This window comes from Microtus ochrogaster, chromosome 24, assembly GCF_000317375.1.
Source record: "Microtus ochrogaster isolate Prairie Vole_2 chromosome 24, MicOch1.0, whole genome shotgun sequence".
Classification (NCBI taxonomy): Eukaryota; Metazoa; Chordata; class Mammalia; order Rodentia; family Cricetidae; genus Microtus; species Microtus ochrogaster.
Window position 1 is genome coordinate 4,802,316 of NC_022024.1, and position 21,180 is coordinate 4,823,495.

At 35.9% G+C, this 21,180-nt stretch overlaps 1 protein-coding gene across 2 annotated transcripts in view; it reads right to left on the reverse strand.

Moving 5' to 3' along the window:
- Usp15 (ubiquitin specific peptidase 15) overlaps positions 1-21,180 on the reverse strand; it is a 98,504-nt gene that overhangs the window by 52,080 nt on the left and 25,244 nt on the right. For both annotated transcript variants that reach the window (XM_005357942.2, XM_005357941.3), the window contains exons 4-6: positions 18,223-18,349; positions 14,409-14,554; positions 9,599-9,660 (exon numbers count right to left, since the gene is read on the reverse strand). In XM_005357942.2, coding sequence (XP_005357999.1) covers positions 9,599-9,660; positions 14,409-14,554; positions 18,223-18,349 — 335 coding nt within the window. The remainder of the gene's footprint in view (positions 1-9,598; positions 9,661-14,408; positions 14,555-18,222; positions 18,350-21,180) is intronic.

Genomic DNA, 21,180 nt, shown 5'->3' on the forward strand with positions numbered 1-21,180 from the left:
CATGCTCCCCTCTCCTGGGCAGACGAGAGAGCTCTGCTCTCTGAGGCACATGCGATGAAGCTCCGACCCAGGATGGACGTAGGCTAGAATCTTTCCCGGTAAGACTGATGCTACACAGATTATTAGAAATGGGCTAGTCCAGGTGCAAGAGTTAGCCAAGTAGAGGATAGATATAATGGACCAAGCAGTGTTTAAATAAATACAATTTGTGTGTTGTTATTTCGGGGCATAAGCTAGCCAGGCGGCCGGGGTGCTGGGGACGCAGCCCCGCCGCTCCTATTACTACAGCTTAACAACTTTTAATATAAAATTCTGTGATGTGTGACATGAAGCAATTTGAAAAAATGATATACAGTTAGAGGTATATGTAGGAACTAAGTAGAAAGAATAGTACATGTAGTTGTATGGATTGCAGAAACAATTGTGTTTGGGAGTCAACAGTCAAGTGACCCTGTCTGAAAAGGAGGTACACAGTGATGACAGGACAAGGGAAGGCAGACGGCCTTTAGTGTCCTACAAAGAAATCATAATTTTACACAACTGATGGAACATAATGCAATTTAATAAGGAGCAGCAGCATAATCAGATTTATATTCCAGTATGCTTACTGACTGGGGGAGAAAAATACAGTAATGAATAGAATATAGATTAGGGAACTATCAAGACAACAAAGGGAGAATTCGATAAAGGGTGAAATTAAGAAAGTAAGAGTGAGCCAAGCAGTGTTGGGGCACGCCTTTAATCCCAGCACCCGGGAGGCAGACGCAGGCAGATGTCTGTGAATCTGAGACCAGCCTGGTCTACAGAGCTAGTTCCAGGACAGGCTCCAAAGCTAGAGAGAAACCCTGTCTCAAAAACCAAAACAAAACAAAAAGTAGAGTGAACAGGGCAACACATTCGTATCAAGACCCTTTCAAGACATCTATGAGGTTAAAATGATTTTCATAATACTGAGACTTTATTAAAATGTCATTTGGTAGCTTTTGCTGGGTGGATATTCAAAGTCAATGGCAGGTCAAACTACTGGCCCACACGCATGAATGGAAAAGCAGTAGCCATAGCACAATCTAAGAGTGAAGAACAATTTCAGTAAGAACTTTTATTAAATCTTGACTCTGAAAAAACTTCTATATTTATTTTTAATAAGGTATAGGTGTGTGGATGTGTGCACGAGACTGCAGGCGCCTGTAGAAGCCGAAGGCAGAGGTGTCGAATCCCTTGAAACTGGAGTTACAAGCAGCTGGGGGAAGACTTCAGTGGGTGCTGGGAACCAGATTTGGTATCTGGAAGCACTATAGTCTGCCACCACCTCTCCAGCCTACTACACTTCCTTTAAATACTGTCTGTGAAACGGAAGCCTGCATAAGCTCCATGCTAATGTGAACACAGATCTGAACTGCAAGCTTAACTTCACTCAGCACCTCTCTTTCTATGTCGTGTGACTTGTAGTTCCTGAGCCGTGGACACCTGGAGACGCTTACAATCAGGTAAAAGAAGTCTGACAACTGAGAACTGAAATGACAGTGACAAAATCTCAACTTTCAAGCAAATTCTGTGAATTTCGACTTTCCAACCATGTTAAGTTCAAACTTTTCTCATAAAATTCATTTTTTAAAATGTGAGTTTGCAAGAAAGTTGCATTATGAAACATACCAGTGTTCTGAAGGTCTGAAGAACTTAGAGACTATGTGTCAAGTGACCATTGCAGATGTTAGTGTAAGGCTGTAAGTCACGGATATACTTATGTGTCAAGTGACCATTACAGATGTTAGTGTAAGGCTGTAAGTCACTGATATACTTCAGATTCCCATTTTATAGTCACTCATTTGAAACATAGACCCTGTGTCAAGTTTTGATTCATCTGAAAGTTCCATCTACTACATGTCTATACATAACTGAATTCTTCCATGCACTTAATCCAGTGTATCTAGTAAACTACATGCAGAAGTGTAGGAGTTTAGCTGTCTCTACTTAACCAGATTTTCTCATTGAGTACATCAAGCACATTTCAGGGCAGGCGCCATGCCCAGCAGTAGATGACCAACAGAAAATGAATGTAATGGTATCTTGTAGACTTTTTTTTGGTCTCATTTTGCTCTGTTTTAACACTTTTTTTCTGTCCTGTTGACCTTTTGCTTGTATATTACGGTTTCCACTTTAACTGTTTTTGTGGTCTTATGTGTGTTTGCCTGGCAAAAGTGTTTTAATGCTACTTTTTGAATGTCTTCATTTTTAAAACAGTTAACTTTATAAACATGTTACTGATGTCAAAATATAATTGTTCAATATTGTTACTCTTAAATATTTTACATATTAATGTATTATGATACACTGATAAAATCTGCACAAAAAGAAGTTCTCTGAACCAGGCAGTGTTCGAGGCCAGCCTGATTTACAGTGCAAGTTCCAGGACAGCCAGGGCTCCACAGAGAAACCTTGCCTCAAAGGGAGGGGGTGAAAAGAAGTCCTCTAGGTGGCTAGAGACTCTGAAGACTGTAGCAGGAAACTAGTACACTGCTTAGGAAACACCATTTCACGGTGCTACCTCTGAGTTGTGCTAGTTAGATGAGAAAAGTGAATGAGGGATTGGGAAGCTTGAATGGCACCTGGTAAAACCAATACAGAAAATGTATATATTTATGTATGCAAAACAAAGAACAAATATCTGGTTCAAACTGATGTGGTGTCATGCATGATATTCAAGAAGAACAGGAATTTAGATGAAGCTAGAAATCTTAATACAGATGATTTATTAATATCTGCTTGTGTTAAGGGGAAGTTGACATTACCATAGCACCTTGAACTGTTTCCTAACTTTGGGTGTCTACTATGGATGACAGAAGATTACTAGTGCAGTTAAGACACAAGCATAGCAGCTGCACAGACTCAGTGAAGTCAGGGAGAACCTCATACATTACATGTGAATAATTCTCCCAGAGAAATAAGAACTTGATTAAATTGTGAATGGTACTAAGGACAGTTTTCGGGAAAAAGGTAGGTGTCTAGAGGGCAGGCCGGGGGTGATGGTAGGGCATCAAAACAAGAAAACAAAAAATGAAAGAACTCAAAGAGGCATAGGAGAATATTGATGGTTTGTTTCCTAATGTGGTGAATTTTCTTATGTTCATGAGAAAATGACATTAGAAAGGAAACAAATAAATTAGTGCCTACTATATGCATAAGAAAGAGGAATTAACAGAAAGAACAGCAATGAAAAGTCTAGGGTGCATTGATACAAAAACACAGGTAAATGTTTTCCTTAAATACCAAGGAAATTAGACCAAGAGTGATGGATGTAGGCTACAGATAAAGAATTACTGATTAAATGAATACAGTTCCTGATTTCTGATTTAGACTTCTGAACCATATTTCACATACCATTCTAGCTAAAATTTAGAGTTAATGCCACATTATTTATAAGTCAACTAGTTCACTGAAGGTGGGCAGCGACACTTTGTTCTCAATTTGAACATCACACTCTTCATTTTCTAATGGCTTTCTATGGAAGAGAAAGGAAATGTCTAAAGCTCTACATATTGATTGACTAGAGAGCAAACTATTTACCTTGCTGAAAAATAATTTTGATCAGGGCAGGCTAGGTGCAATGTAAGGCAGCATATTCCTCTCTTTGAAAAATCAAAAAGGTAAATTGTCAATTTAGCTGAAGTGGTTTGAATAAACTTTATTCAACATTCCAACATTTGTAATGTCTGAATTTTATGTTCAATGTGATGTTTCAATTAAATGTATGCAATTTAGTACACCTGAATGTCTTCCTTCAAAATGAAAATATAGTTTCTAAACTTGTTGTTAAATAAACTAAATATTTAATATACATTAAAATCTAACACCAAAATATTGAGCAGCTAAAAGGCAGCTAAGTTTGACAAAGCAAAACAGTCATCTTAACTTTATAAAATCTAATGGCGAAGTTAGCAAAACTAAAACAAGACCAACCATAAACTACATTTCTCTCAATTATTCTAAAACAAGTTCTTAAAGGAAAACTTGCAACTCTTCAAATACTAAATACTTTTACTTTGTGATTGCTCCTATTCAGAAACATTTCTGCTGTGTGTCTCCTATTAGCCAAGATAATTTACTATACAAATCCACAGTTCTCATCATGCTCACACTCTGGCTCCTTTTATGAAATTATATCCACAACATTTTTGGTTTGGTTTTCTCCTTATTTTACACATTAGAAGTCTGAGCAAAAGCCATCCCACAGCTGATTTTTTATGAAAATTATATGAAGAATAAGGAAAGTGCAATGAACCTTAGGACTCAATACAATTTGTTAAAATAAAATAGATACGCTGTGTGGTATGTTTCCTAATGGGTCCTTAATTTTAACCCAGTTAAGTCTATGCACTAGTTCTTTATCTATTTATCCTTCTAGCTGTACAATGGATTTATTCTCTAATAATCTTCAAAGAAGATCTTGATACAGTTGGTATAGAAAAACAACCACCAGTCACCTACATGCTTAATATAGATTCTTCCAAAAAGTGACAATTTTATAACTCAGAATGTTTCTTCTTTTCTAGCAGAACTCTGTAAAAATATCATAACACTGGATAAAGTTTATGCTTTATAGTTTTAGCTGTCAATTTAGATTTCTGTTAGTCAGAGCATCCCAAAGAGCAGAAAAGTGCAAGAGTAAGAATCACTGGCATGGAATGATGGCTCAGAAATTACAAGCACCTGTTAGTCGTACAGGACACAGGCTCCTACTAACACCTACATCAGGGCTCACTACCATGCCTTACTTCCATGCCAAGGGGATCCAATGCCCTCTTCTGACCTCTGCAGGCACCAGGCAAACACGTAATGCATACATAAACATGCAAGCAAATCAGACACAAAAAGAATTACTGGCATGGTTATCTTCAGTCACACATGCTTTAACTGGTTAATGATAAATTCCTGATATTTACTTGTCCATAGAAACACAGAACTATCAATGGCTTTGAACCTCTTTCCACTATCTTCTCACATGCTCTTTTATCAGCATTATTAAGTAATAATGGAAATGAATGAACTGAATTCAAATGTTATCTTCACAAAAAGGAATTTTTATTATTCCAGAAAACCAATTTAGCTTTCTTGTTATATAACTGCAATTATTTCAAAATGCTTTAAATTATTACACCTAAATGAAGCAACAGAGAAAAAGATACAATAGTACAACATAGTCAAAATCTAGGGCGCTCACATTCCAGAGCCATAGCTCGGGAATAAAGCACTAACTTCCATTTCCCTCCCACCCTCTCTCCCTCCCTTCTTTCTTCCTTTCTTCCTTTCTTCCTTTCTTCCTTTCTTCCTTTCTTCCTTCCTTCCTTCCTTCCTTCCTTCCTTCCTTCCTTCCTTTCTTCCTTTTTGTTAAGTAAGCATTAACTTATTGATATAGTTTTCTCTTCCCAAGGCTTCCACAATTATTTTACCTTAAAATGCCTTATGTTAAGGTAACATAGACATCCATGCATTTCCAATCATTTAGATCAATTAGGATCAGTCCCTAACACTCCTGCCTTTGCAAAGCAGACAAAAGTACCAATTTTTCTTTTAAAAGAGAAAAAACCTTTTTAAAGGTAAAACTAGAAAATACTGTTTTGCGAGGTGTAAGAAATTGAATACTCAAAACTGGATTATACATGCAATAAAGCAACTAATAAGCACAGAACATTTGAAATATATATATGTGCATGTGTGTGTGCACGTGCACACAAGTAAAAACATCAAATTGTATGTTGATATTTAGCAGGAAATTAATTAAAATAGCTTTTTAGTTGTTTGGCTTTTTTCCTTTTTTGGTTTTTTGAGACAGGGTTTCTCTGTGTAACACTCCTGGTTGTCCTGGAACTCAGTTTGTAGACCAGGCTGGCCTCAATTTCACTGAGATCCACCCGCTTTTGCCTTCCAAGGGCTGGGACTAAAGGCGTGTATCACTACTACCTGGCTTTTGAGTGGTTTTTAACAGATTTTAGGTTGCTTTCCCTGTTAATTAAAATATATTTAGATGTTTTAAGTAAAATTATATTTACTATTAATATTTATAGTATTTAACATTTCTTCAAGTAGCCCCTAAAATTTAAGGTTTAACATAAATGTTAATGGTTTCAATATGATCAAAATGGGCCTGATAAAACTAGACGGTAGTCAAATCTGTATTGCATTCATGATGGATGTGTGCAGGCTCTGTTTACTGGGGGTGGTCCCAGACAGCATGAACGAAAGCTGAACAAGCCTTGCAGGACACATCAGTGAACAGCCCCTCTGCATGGCTTCTGCTCCACTTCCTGCCTCCTGGTTCCTTTTCTGAGTTCCTTCTCAAGCTGCTTTTGGTCACAGTGTTTTATCAGACCAATAAAAACCCTAAGACATCTCTAAAAAACCCCAAACAAAACCTGTAAAACCAAAGCAAAGCAAACCTGACTGCTCATATGTATTATAAACTAAATTTGCACACTGTCATATGAGTTTGTTGAGAGCAATCTTTAGGAATAAGGAGACCCCCTTATCTCAAATAGAATGTCTGTTTCAAGTGTCCTCCAAAACTCCTCATCATGGGTCAGGCTGGCCCTCTGCCTCTGTAACCGTGAAAAGGGAGAAAGGCAAACAGCTAGAGGGAGTGAAAACATTTCCTACAGGGGTTATGATTGCAATCTCTGCAAAGATGCCTGTGGTGGGAATGAGAACCTGGAAGCTCATGCACAGAGATGCCGTCTGAAAACCTCTCTATAGCAAACTCCAGTAGACTGTTTCGTAACAGTTGGCTTCCCTACTCATTTCTGCTGGATGTCATTGTGTCCAATTTCATGTTACTTACCTGCTATTTGTTCTTTTACTCTTGCCCACTACAGGTCTAATAAATGCATTCATTCTGCATCCAAAGTATTATATTGCAGATTATTCTCCAGAGAACACATCCCGATGTTTGAACAACCTAACTGCCAGGTGGTAGGTAACACACTACTTTGGTCACTTCCTGAGCTGGACATGTCTTTCTCAGCTCACTCATTTGGGTTTGTTGTTTCTGCTAGTGTGACATCAGGGGTCCTTTACCTAGCACTGTACTAATTCTCAGTAGTTTACCAAATAAATTTGTGCATCCTTATTCACATTTATGTTGTTTAATTTTCTACACAGTTCAGTACTAATATACACCAGAGTTCACAGATGTATGGCTCGTAAAATAAATACAAGCTTTTCGCTTCCATATAAATAAAACTCCCTCAATACAATCACATCTCTGTGCTAACAAGACTAAGGCAGTGTGCCACATCAGCAGAGCCTCAGCTCACACGACCCACAACACTGAAGGTCTCCATCAGTTATCCTACTGAGAAAAGATCACTGGCCCCAGCAAGAAAAAAGGCCTGCTGCCATTGGCTCAGTTCTCACAGCTTTCAGCAGTTTGCTGATCTAGACTTTTTTGAGATTATCATGTAATTACAACATTTTCCCCTTCTCTTTCCTCACTTCAAACCCTCTCATATGCTGTCCCCTCTTTTCCTTTAAATTTATGGCTTCATCTTTCATTAATTGTTACTATATACGTACATACATACATTAGATATGTCACTTAGATGTATGTTTTCCTGGCAGATCATTTGGCACTGAACAACCATTTGGTTTGCTCTTCCCATCTAGATTTTCAAGTAGATTATTTGATCACTAGTGTTAAGGTCCTTTTGTATTATGTGTCGATAGTGAATTTATCTATCTTCTGTCTTAATTGAAGGGTGTTTAAATTTCACAATGGACAATAATGTTTACTGCTACTGAATTTTACTACAAAGGCTTTCTTAAACTAGGAGAATTTTCTTTAGCTTTCTAGGAATCTTTTCATACACAAGTGAAAATATTCTGGTAAATCATGATGTGACAACAGAGATACATTATTGTGTGTTTCTATTTTAGATGAAATGATACTTAGCCTTCCTTTGCGAGTACTCTTACTAATCTGGTAGCTGTACTTCACTCAACTCCAGTACTACACTTGCATTCACCAATATATCCATCAGTATGGTGTACTAGGCATTGAGAAATGTTTTTTACTCTGACATAATAGCAGTATTTCAGCTATCTGAACAAACTAAAATGGGGAAAATCGATTTGGACTGAAAACAGACTTGGTCTATAGCATATAGTCCTAACTTTAGGGAATTGAGACAAGAGTATCACCAGAGCTCCAGAGTTCAAGGTCAGTCTAGGCAACAGCAATACCTTGTTGTTGTTTTTTAATAACAAAAGAAGGAAAGGAAAAACGAGAGAGCCAGGTGAAGCCATCAATTCTATACAGAAAAGGTTTCTCAAACTTTAGAACTTTTGATATTTGAGTATGTAACTCAGTCAATTTTATTGTTTCAAAAACTGTTTAAAGATTCAGCAAATGTATATAGCAATCTAAATGTAAGTGAGAAAAACAAAAACAGTAGTTTTGATTAAACACTAAAGTGAATATTCTCAAAAGTCCATAATTTCCAAATCTCTACCTGTTAAGAAATCCATGATTCAATTCACACGCTTTCACTTTTTTCTATAAAAAGTTTGGTTTTACTCAAAAGTCTACTCTTATAGTCAACTAAGCGGGGCATTGAGCAATACACACCTTTACATAATTAATATATTTAGGCAATAACTCATAACCAATCAGAAAAATAACAACACCAATAAACACTGCACAGAAGATGAAAATTGCACATTCTTACTGAAGGTGCATTTCCTTAAGAAGAAAATCTGTAGTCAAGTGGCAAGGCTGTTGCTTTTACAAATTTGCTATGTCTGCACCTAATATATTAGTAATTTAATTACATCATTATTTTTGAAATTTTTCAAAATTCAGATCTACAATCCCTCAGAGAACCTGAAATTCTGAGTTATAGAAAATTAAATTTTCCTCGAACTTATTTGGCATCAAGCAAATGTGAGTAGGTATGAAGCTATCTGTAGTTCTCATTTATCTCACTTAGCACAGTATTTGCAGAGCGAACCTGGTGTGATATAAAGGGTCTCTGTAGGCTACAGAAATAGAACAACTATAGACACATGTATTACTTCTCAGAGATTTGAAGTTTAGGTATTGTAATATAAGTAGGTTTAAGTGTCTTTGATAATACAGTATAGATCTTACAATTCGGAAAAGATTCTCAACTCTTCCTTCATTTACCATCAAAAGCAACTCAATACTCCAGACACTGTCTACTTAGACACTTCCATTCTAAGACATTTGTATAATGGAAATACTACTCTCATTCCAGGCTGTCTTTCATAAAAGAAGCATTTCACTAACAGGTGTACTTCAACATCACAAAAATACTTCAAGAGAACAAAACAAAATACTTAAGGATCTGACTATATTATACACAACATTTATTACACTATCATTTATTCTAAAAGTGATTTTACCTTGAAGGTTTTAAATTTGTACCATATTAATCTAAGTGTAAACTTAGAAACATTCTCCAAGAATAAAGTATAAAAGATAAAGGATATGTATTGCAACATTCATTAGGCTTTGCTCTCATTTTGGACTTCAGTGTTTGAATCCACTTTTCAACATCATGCAACAAACCCCAAGAGAAGCACTTACTTAGGAGCAGAAGGACCCCTTGGCCACGTTCCATCTTCATTTTTTTGTTCTATCACTAACACCTGCAAACATGACACAATAAAGGGTGTTTGTGCACAGCTATGAAGTCAGACAGTTTCAGGAGATAAGCTGATAAGGAACTAAAGTAACTGATTATTTAAGGATGCAACAGACAAAATGGTCTGAAATAAAAGCCAGTATTGATAGGAAAGAAAAAAAGAAAAAAAAGTCAGTTTCTGTAACTTCAAGAAAGTGTAAGTAAGTCAAATAATAGACTGGTCATAAGTTGTAAACGTGTTGAACATGTATGCTTTCAAATTGTATCTACACATGTAACATAGGATACGGATGTTCTATCAGTGGCGCTATCATGATTTAATTATTATTATGCAAATATTATTGATAAACAGTAGCAAAAAATTCCAAACTATGGATTATTTATAACTTAAAGTTAGTATTCATTTACATTATTTTTGTAAATTCTGAAATCTTTACTAGAAATAGTTTTTGTCACCTTTATGTGTTTGTTTATAGTATGTATGGCTGTCTGTATGTGCAGGCACCCACGCTCTATGGGCGTGTATGTGCCTTGATCACACATGGAGATGCAAGGACAACTTGTGGGAGTCATTTCTTTTCCTCCAGTGTGCATGGGCCTCAGTCAGACTTAGCAACAAGTGCCTTTACCCACTGGATCCATCTTGCCAGTGAATTATGAAATTATGAAACTTTTAGTACATAACTGATAGTCATACTGATAAGAATCCATAATCAAATTACAGTAACTCAAGTACCCTGCTACAGCTTGTCTCAGATAGACAAAAATCATCTAGGTCAATAAAAGATCCATGCCAAGATAAAGCTATACTTTTTTAAAAAAAAACATTTATTACATATACAGTGTTCTGCCTGCCTGTATGCCTGCACACCAGACTATACTTTTTTTATTTTCTCAAAACATCCCTAACGCCTTTCTCTTTTATGATCCAGGTTAAAAAAGAGGCCTTTTCTTCTATTTTTTTATTAGGGATGAATCATGTAAGGAAGAAAATCTTAATTTAAAAATACTTATTAATTTGTGATATTACTAAGGAGAAATTAAAAATCTAAATTTTCACGGTAAACCTACAATGCAAGAGAACATGAACTGAAATACAGTATACCACAAATGAATAGCTGCAATTTTGCATGCTATCCTAAATCCTCACAGCAACTCTCCCTGGAGGACTATGTGTTTCCAGACCATTTATAAATTGGCTTTTGACCATAATCACAAAGAATGCAATAGATAAAATATAAAGTGTGAAATGTAATTGACATTGAAATACTCATTCAAAAAATTCACGTAACTTGTTGAGAAGGCATTCATGTTGAATAAATACTAGGGTTGCCTTTGACTAATGGATTTCATACACTCAATGTGTGTTGCATCAAGCACCTACCATCCTGACCCCTTTGATGTTCTTCTCCTTACCTACCAGTTTATCCATTATCTCAATTTTCTAATTATCATCTTAATAGGAAGTATATATTTTCAAAGATTTATTAAGTAGAATTTACTGAGTGATTCTTAGCTTAAAAGATTTTCTTTACTACAACTTGCAACTATAGTGACATACATAAACCATATCCACATATTCATAAATATTAGGTACTTCTGGAGAAATTTCAAACAAGGAATTTCAGCTATAAAAACTCCCAAAGTTATGCATTATCATTTAGCAATAACATTTTAATATTTAATAGCATTTTTACTTAAAATTCAACATTTTATAGCTACAGATAGTAATAAACCACAAGAATAAAATTCACTCATTTATTTAAATAATTTTCTGTATTCAGATCATTTTCTAAATAATGTTTTGCTTATTGTTAAAATTTAGGAAAAGTTCCAAATTTAAACTATACACACATCAAAGGGAGACAGGAAAAAATACACCAGTATGGGGAGGTAAATGCTTTTGTACTGTATTTCTCTCTTAAAATTTTTTAAACTGTTTATTTTTGGGTAATGTACAGTTTTGTGTATGTACTGGGACATGCACACAAGTCCAGGAACCTACAGAGGCCAGACAAGGCATTGAACCCTCTGGAACTGGAGGTACAGGTGACTGCAAGTCACCCACATGGCTGCTGAGAACCAAACTCAGGTCCTCTTCAAGAGCAACACACGCTATTAAGCACTGAACCATCTCTCCAATTCCATGCTCACTTTCTAATTAGGGTACTTAACATACAATAAAGGTGGAGAGGGCAGGAGAGTGTTTTTTGGGTTTGGGAGATGGCCATGATACATATGCCTTATAACTCAGCACTGGGTAGGGTGGGCTGTTGGGAACTTGAAACAGCGAGCTTTGGGTTTAGTGAGAGTCCTATCAAAGAAAGAAGATATATACTGAGTTGCTGACACTGATATTCTCCTCTGGTCTCTGTACACATAGAACACACACAGTTTTCTTTATTTGAAAATCTTAATTTATATTATTGGAAACGTACCTCCTCCCAAATGAACAAGTCCTCACAAATATTTAATCTTATTAAACTAGCTTAATTCTCTCATCCAAGTCTAATCTTCAATTGGACAAATGTGTATCATCAAGAATATCAAATTCTTTAACTTTATAAGACTACATTTTTCTAGGTGCGGGGAAAATAATGTCCATTTCGTAAGGCCCCTAAAATATTGACTGAATTAACTCTACACAATTTCAAATTATGTTCCTACTGCAAGTACCAACAGATGGTGACCTGGGCAGAGGTCCGTGTCCAGTGGAAGTGAAGGGAACTCATTAGCTGTCAAGGAGATTATGTTTTATAGGATCTTCAATCAGGCAACTCTCCTACTGCGAATAATGAACTTCAGTTTCACTTAAGAATGGCTAAAATAAGTTTGAAAATCATTACTTTAATGTTTTTGAGATTCCGGAGGGAATTATATGGCTAATGTCACCATTTCTTTCTTTCTTTAGAAGATTTTAATGAATGTGTAGAGGTGAGCGTGTGTGTGGGCACAAGCCTGTGCAGCGAAGGTCAGCGTCAGGTATCACTGAGTCACCATAGTTAAGTCACCTGCTCCTGAGGACGGGGTCTCACTGGAACCTAGGTTTGCCCATTACATGAGGCTGCTTCAACGAGGAACCCCAGGATTTGCTTGTCTCCATCGCTAGCGTAGCAAGCACTCAGCACAATGGACTAGTTCCCCAGCTGGGGATCAAACTCAGGTCCTTAGGCTTGCGTAGTAAGACTTGGAACACCTGACTAGTTCCCCAGCTAACCAAACTGTCTTTGATAGTCTAGTATAATACTTGATATATAGCAGATATTTACTAACAATTCATCTCAGTTTCTCTGAGTTTTTAAAAATAACTATATTATTGATGTTAATAGTAATTTTCAAATAAACTGACAGAAAAAAGTTATCTACACATTGAATTACCAGTCATTGTATTAGGTACTAGTAATTAAAACAACAAACTCTAATCAAAATATGAACCTTAGTATATTTTTAAAAGATACTAATAAATGACTACAGAAAGTAGGGGAGAAATTTTTCTTAAATGAAGATAAATGGATACTGATAAAATAAGGGCAGGTAAAGAGCTGTGTTTGGGGCTGAAACTTGAAGGATAAATTGATGCGACCTGACGGTTAAAATAATTTTTTACGGGATAGATGCAGGGAAATGGGAAGAATAGTACACCAGGTACATGAACAATGCATTCAAAAGCTCACTGGAGGAATACTATGGCAACCAAAAGACAAGGATAGTCTAAAGATAAGACAACTAGACAAAGGGCTAAACTATGACCTATACATTGGTTAAGGAGTCTGGACTTCATAACCTTTACGGAGCAAGGAAAAGTTTATGAGAGGCAAAGAGTCAGATTTACATCTTAGAATGAATATTCTAGTGAAGTAAGACTACACGAATATGTAAAAAACTGGAGGTAACAAGGCATGTTGACTATGAAAGACAAGGGCTGGGAAAGAAATAGAAATTAGTTGAAGAAATAGCTACAAGGTAGATTCTGTTGCTAATTGTGATGAAACACTATATATGCATATGTAATTTCTCACTATATTTAATTATTTTAGACTATACCAAAAGGGAAGATCGAATTGGGAGCTGATAGGCCCAACAGCGATAGACAAGCTACACTTTCCTAAGCCTATAGCTCTGTTAAACCAGTTTATTTGTGATACAGCTGTCTCTGCTTCTTTGTGCAACACCTATGGCTGCTTTTATACCGTTACAATGGGAGATTCACAGTTGCAACAGAGACTTACATATGGCCAGTAGAGACAAAAGACTATTTGATCCTTATGTAGTCCGCTGATCTATCTTACAAAATTAGCTATTTTCAGTGAAAACATTCCTAAGAAGTAGAGTGTTTCCAAGCTCAACAAGGAAACTAGAAATTACAATTATTGACCAGTGAGGACAGAGAAGAGTTAGAAAGAGGTAGCCAGAGACAAACTTATCATGTATCACAAAATATTTACAAAGTTTTTAAAGGCACAAATAATTTAAAAGCTGCATTTAAAATAAGCGTTCCTGTTGGGCTGGGGAAATGGCTCAGTAGTTAGAACATCTGTTGCTCTTGCAGAGGACCTACGTTCAGTTCCCAGCACCCAAATTAGGCAGCTTACAACCACCTGTAACTCCAGTTCCAATTCTAAGGGATCCAAAGCTCTCTTCTGGTCTCCATGAGCACCAGACATGTACATGGTTCAGACATACTCACAGGTACTCACACATACAAATAAAATATAAATAAATAAATCTTAAAAAAATTATTGCCAAAAATACCTGTCCTTGATATAAGCCAGCATCCTGAATGGTGCTATCTGGTTTATTCAGCGGCTCAAATGTATTACTCATATACTTGTTCCACAATCTAGTCTCCTTCTCATCTGGAATATTGAAGATTTTTCTTATTTCCTTTTCAATTGTATCTAAGATTTAAGAAGGGAAGATATGTAAATATGATATATTTAAAAAATAGGTATGTTAATTACAAAGAGGTAAATGCTTACCAGTCTAAACATTATACATTTATAAAATAAGGATAAAATAGCAAAATCAGATAAGCAAATACATAGACCAGCTATGTGTTTTTAAAGGGAAATGGTAATTTTAACACTGATAGATGATTATTTGAGGAATTAGACTGCAAAAGAAAGCAGAAACAAAAGAATGATAAAAAGACCAAAATTAGAATATATTCATATTCATAATGCAATCAATTTAACGAGTATCTTACATCGAAGAATGAGAATATATTCCCAAGATATGCTATGAGATTATGTGTAGGATTGCAGAAACAATCCAAACATTCCATTTTTCTTATAGATTTCTTTTTCAATAAAGATGATTGTTACATATATCTAGTGTGTGCATCTTTATTGGTATGTGAGGAAGCATGTGCATGCATGGGTGTCGTCATCAGAGGATAACTGGAATGAGCTCCAGGGACAGAATTATGAGATTGTCAGGCGTGGCTGCAAGTACAACTATAGCTGATGAGCCACATTGTTGGCCTGATACAACCATACTTTTTACCTGAGAAACTGCAAGAGGAGGCAACTGATTACCAAGATGGGAAAAATGTGAAGTAGAGGGATGCGGGCTAGGGAAGAGTCTAACTTCATGTATAACTATAACTTTTTTTTTTTTTTGACAGGGTTTCTCCATAGCTTTTGGTTCCTGTCCTGGAACTCGCTCTGTAGACCAGGTTAGCCTCGAACTCACAGAGATACGCCTGCCTCTGCCTCCCGAGTGCTGGGATTAAAGGCGTGCGCCACCACCGCCCAGCTTATAACTCTTAACATACATAAATGAAGATACAAGGTGGCTGAAACTGAAATCAACAGTGTTCATTTGAACATTAATTCTTTATGCCAGGAAATCAGATAAAGTTAATTAAAAACAAAACAAAACAAAACAAAACAGAGATGGACCAAGGGAGAGGAGGCCAAGTATGGCGATACCAATACTTTCCAATTAAGGAACTGGTGTTTCTAGACAAGTAGTGTATGATGTTCAGTTTTGCTGGTTGGTTAAGAAAATGGGAGACTTTTAAATCATCAGTCAACTTGGCAGTGAGGAACTCAACAGAGACCACGAGAGAAAGAGTAAAAAGAGAGTTAGCCCTGCTGCAGTGTGCCCGAGAATGAACAAGTAGAGAGGCTGCAAACAACACGTGCTAACCAAGGGGGCAGGTACAGCTAAAGATGACAGCAGGCATTGCTCTTGATGCTCCTTAGCCTGCTGCCCTGCCTATCTGCAGCAATCGATTTCTAAATAAATTAATAGTAAAAACAATGACAGCGAAAGACAACAGGGAGTTAGGGGCTGGGACTGTGTGTGTGTGTCAAACACTGGAGATAAACTGAGGGACTAAGCATGTGTTTTCCACATATCATTCTGACCCTATTACTCATGAAGTCAACAAATATGTTTTTAAAATACACAAAACAGAAAATTGTGAAGAACATTTCTTGTAGGAATATTTACTTATGAATTCAACCAATTTTATTAATTTTTATTTAAAAAGCAATTTTTAGTAGCTTTAGAACAAACTGTGTCCTTAGTGGTTAGCCCTGAAACATATGAAGTTGAATTTAATTGGACACTCAGAGCCCAATTAGACCAATTTAGAGAGTAAAAGAGTCAAAGGCAAGTATTTAAGCCCTAATAGTCTAAACTATTTCAAACTGTCTACTGCTATCATTTTACTATCATGTGGGTAGTGTGGGTAGGAAACAGACTATTTTATTAACTTAGAAACACAAAATTGGAATTTAATTTCCTAATTCTAGGTAGACAACAGGCTTTTAAAAAAAATTAGTTTCAATTAAGGTTTTTAAAGACCAAAGGAAACACACACACACACACACACACACAATCTTTTGCTTATTATCCTAATTCCAAGCAGTTTGAAAAACATCCATTTGACAATAAGAAATTTCAAGTTACCAAAAATTCAGTTCATTTACAATATTAAGACATATATTCCATGCCTGTAGCCTTAAAAAGTATTAGAATATCTAAAGTATATGGGTTAAAAATCTGTGTAAGATCAAACTTTTTGAACAGATATTCTGTATAAATTACATTTATCCTCTATAAATTTTTGTTTAGTACTTAATGCAAAAACTTCCTAATGGTTGTTTTCAGTGCAGAAATCAAAATCAATTGCTGATTTCATGAGTTTTTTTTAAGTCAAATAATTAAAAAAAGGTATCTGATAGATTCAGATTTTTTATAACATTTCTGTTAAAATCAAAATTTATAACTTGCTAGAGATCTGATGATTACTAATTATATTAGCATGTAGTTATTTATATTCCAGTTGGCTTTTAAAGATCCACAAGGTGATATGTAGGTTGCTGAGGGAGAACATGGTAAGCCCTTGAGAGCAATAGCATAAGAACATCGTGCGGTTACAGGTGACCAACAGCCGTCCCACTTGATTTAAGGGCTGTTAGAGTTGAGCAAAGTCATGCTTGGTGCTGTAAACCTGGCAAAGAGCCTGTGGCAGGAGAGGTCACAGACCATACATGATGATTTACTATTTTGCTAAACTGCTCTAGGGGCCTTCTATAAAACCATGGATACAGTGCAGCTATCACCCCTCATTTTCTTTCAGTCAGTGTTCTTAGTGACAGTGCCCAACTTCACAATACACTAATTTCTCTGGCATGCTGAGTTCTGCATGTCACGTTTCTCTATTATTTGTATTTTCCAATAAGATCACTTATCTTTTAAATAAATATTTTATTTGAAGATAAATGTGTCCATATTTGTTAGCACTGTGCATTATAAAGGTATCAGAAGAGAGGCTAATGGGGGTGAATGTCATTCTATCACACATGTATGAACATTTCATAATTAAAGCTATTAACATGTATAATATGTATAATTAAAATTTTTAATGTGTTCAATTCAATGTCAATTTTTATACAAAGCTATATAGAGAACTAGGTCCACTGATAGTTGAAACTATGTTTTTCTTTTTAAAGTTTTTTTTTTTTTTGAGACAGGGTTTCTCTGAGTAACAGTCCTAGCTGTTCTGGAACTTGAACTTGCTTTGTAGACCAGGCTGGCCTCAAACACACAGAGATCTGCCTGTCTCTGCCTCCCGAGTGCTGGGATTAAAGGTGAGCACCACCACTCCCCCCAGTCCCGAGACTACATTTTTCAAGCTTACTCATTAACAAAAATCCCTCAATATGCTGTAGTTAACATCAAGCCTGCCATCTTGGCTACTTACCTGGAATAGAAAAAATACCAATTGACTTTTTATTCCCCATTCTTGGCCAATTTTATTGAAACATGGTATGAAGTTCTACTTAAATTTATATTTTGTTGTTACAAACAAGGCATGCAATGTTCAAATGCTAGTTTTAAAATTTGATTCTCTTAAACTAAAAATGACCAAACATTCACCTCATTTAATAAAAACGTAAGAAACAAGCTAGTCCACTATAAGCTAGGAGATACGCATGGAAGCTGAGACGGTACAGTGTTTATGAATCTATCTGTACGCAGATTAGTACCACAGCAGACTACAACCAAGAACCACGACTAAACAGTGACTTGGGACAGGACTGTGCATTACCTATTGTGTCAGCTTTGCTAAATCGCCGAGTGACAACATTGTTCATGTTTCCATTCTCACAGAGCTTCAGTTCTGTGAGATACACTTCCACTTTGCAGTGCTTTACAAACATACCCTGTTCTACCACCTAAAAAAAAAAAAAACAAGTTAGCATGCATTCCCTCAATGTAGTTCTCATAGTAATACATATCTTTAACAGAGCCTCAGAAAAACTATTCAATCAAATATAATAAGCTATTATAAACAATTTAAAACATTAACAGTTTAGAAAGGCATTCTACTAATTTGTTAAGATTTTGGCATGCCATAAACAATAAATTTACCTAAGTTAAATCAAAATGACTGTAAACCAATTTCCTATATATGATTTTCACATATAGCTATGAATAAAGATACAGACAGATGTCTACCTTTCTAACAGTGTTCTGACACGGAAAACTTACAAAGCTTTATGTAATAGTATCTACAAGGTCTGTTATTACTATTTACGTTAAAACATGTCTTTTAAAATGATCACTCTGTCCCTGTAATAGATATATTTGTTTCACTCTCTAAAAACTTAGTCTGACCTCTAAATGGGTACTTAGTAAGTCTATGTAGCACACAAAGAAAAGCTGTCAAGCATGCAAGAAATAAAATATAAGACAATAAAGTATTTTCTATTAGGTTCACCTTTGAAATAAGTATATTTCCTTTTGCTCTTCTAAAGGTTAACTGTAGGATTTCCGTCATGAACACTGTTTCTGAAAATAGTAATTGGCCTGATATGTGATACATTAGACAGATATGGCAAAAGGGAGGCGCAAAGACGCACATGAAACAGCAGCTCACATCAAAGTCAACATGGGAATCACAAAACTCCTCTTTCACTTTCAGGAAAAACTGTTTCTCCCAGGGTTTTTAAATAGTTTATCTTGAGTTTCTTAGATAATCCAACATAACTTTGCTTTCTCAGATATGTTCTCTTCATCATGTTTGTTGCAAATCTTTACAACAGTTTTATAGACCATATGTCTCACATTTTAATAACTTAACTCCCAGCACAAAACTTTTAAGTTCTAACCAAGATGATTTAGCCCTCTTACAGAGTCACACTGTTTAAGAATGTAACAATTTACTGAGTTTCTCTAAGATTTCTCTTAGCTATTTGATGATTTAAAAAAACTAGGAATCAAATATTCTTACCAACAGAAACCTTGGGACTGAGACTCATAGCTGAGTAAAATCCTAAAATACTATAGACTGTAACTTTGTTTAGCTTCACTAAAGTCCACATTACAATATTTCTCCACTAAAATGAAATTTCCTTTTCTTGACCTGAGAAACTGATTTTCGGTTTCATTTCTCCCACTTTTTGCATTTAGTTGTAAAGGTCCTCCTATGCAGAAATGCCAACAGTTTCACTATGTGACCTAAGCAGCTCATCTCCACCCCCAAACACTGAATAGAGAGATCATGTGTACACACCAGCAGGAACCATGTGGCTTAACCACTTGTTTAAGTTGTATTTTATTGTCATTTAGTTTAAATTTTGATGATTTCAAATGGTACTGTTGTAAATAGCTGGGGGATCAAGTGTCTCTTTGTTACTAATTTCTAGCTTAATTCCACTAGGAACTGGAAACACACAGGATACCTTCTCTCATTTGTCATTTCAGGAGTTTGTCTGATGACCCAGGGCTTTATATACAGACAAGAGGCAGTACAAGTGGATATTAGGCACCACTTTGGCAAATCACTAAATTCATTATACTTTTCTTTTTTTTTAATATTTCAGTTTGTAGTAGAGAGACTTGCAAGAAAGATCATATTCCTCATAGTTTCCAAGGTCTTCCTACTCTTCCTCCAAGTCTTCATTGATACCCTCCTCAAATGGCAAATTCTCAGTCTGCTCACGGCCTTTTAGGCTTTTTTTTTTTATACTCATATTTTCTGATCACTGAACAGCCAAAGCCACCATAGTCCCTGTTTGTTAATACTCCAGGTTCCTAAAATAGTTTGAACAGCCTACTGACACATGAGGAATTATCTTAAGGCTTCACTAACTGCAAAAATCTCACATCATTTCTGAGGGCCAAAAATCTGTGGGCAGTTTAGCTAGGCGATCTGGGTTAAGATTTCTCAAGAAGTTTCTGTCGAGTTTTAGGCTATGGCTTCATAAGACTCACTTAGAACTCACTTTACTGGCTGGGGGCGGGGGGCGGCTTCCTGGAATACACACATGTCCTTAACAGACACCTGGGATAAAAACTGTATGATCTCCCATCTTAATCTTAAAATATGTCCCACCAGGTGTAGAGGACACTAGTATTCCCCAACTAGGGGATCAGCGTCAGGAAATACACAGGAAGATAAAGAACTACTCCGTTTTGAAAAATCCTTCCCTTGGACATAAAATCCTTGACTGCCAATTATTCTTGTAGTGCTAAAAATAGTGCACTGCTTCCTGGCTTCCACTGTTTGCTAGGAAATCATTTCTTTGACTTACTCTTTTGTAGGACAATGTATCCTTTTGTCTAACAATATTGAGGAATATCATTTTGTTCTGTTAACTCTTGATTATGTGTTTATATATTTCAGTCTGAGAAAGTGTTTTCTGACTCTGTAATTTGGTACTATCTCAGTTTGGGAACTACTTCAGCTGTTTCCTCTTCAGGTATTAGTCCTACCTGCCCTAAGATTCCAATGATAGGTACAACTTCACTTTTTAAAGATATTCTGTTCCTTGGTATAATTTCTACATTGCATATTTTCTACTAACATCAACTGGTTTAAAAATTTACTTTTCAGCTCTCTTTACCACTATACTCAAAACTATATTGTTTATATTATTAGTTTCAGATGTGTCAGGATCTTATTTAATAGTTTTGTGCTACTTCCCAGTTATTTATTTTTTTGAGCTTACTAGTCTGTCACCATGAACCGTCCCTTACAGTCTGTGTCTACTGTCACCATGAA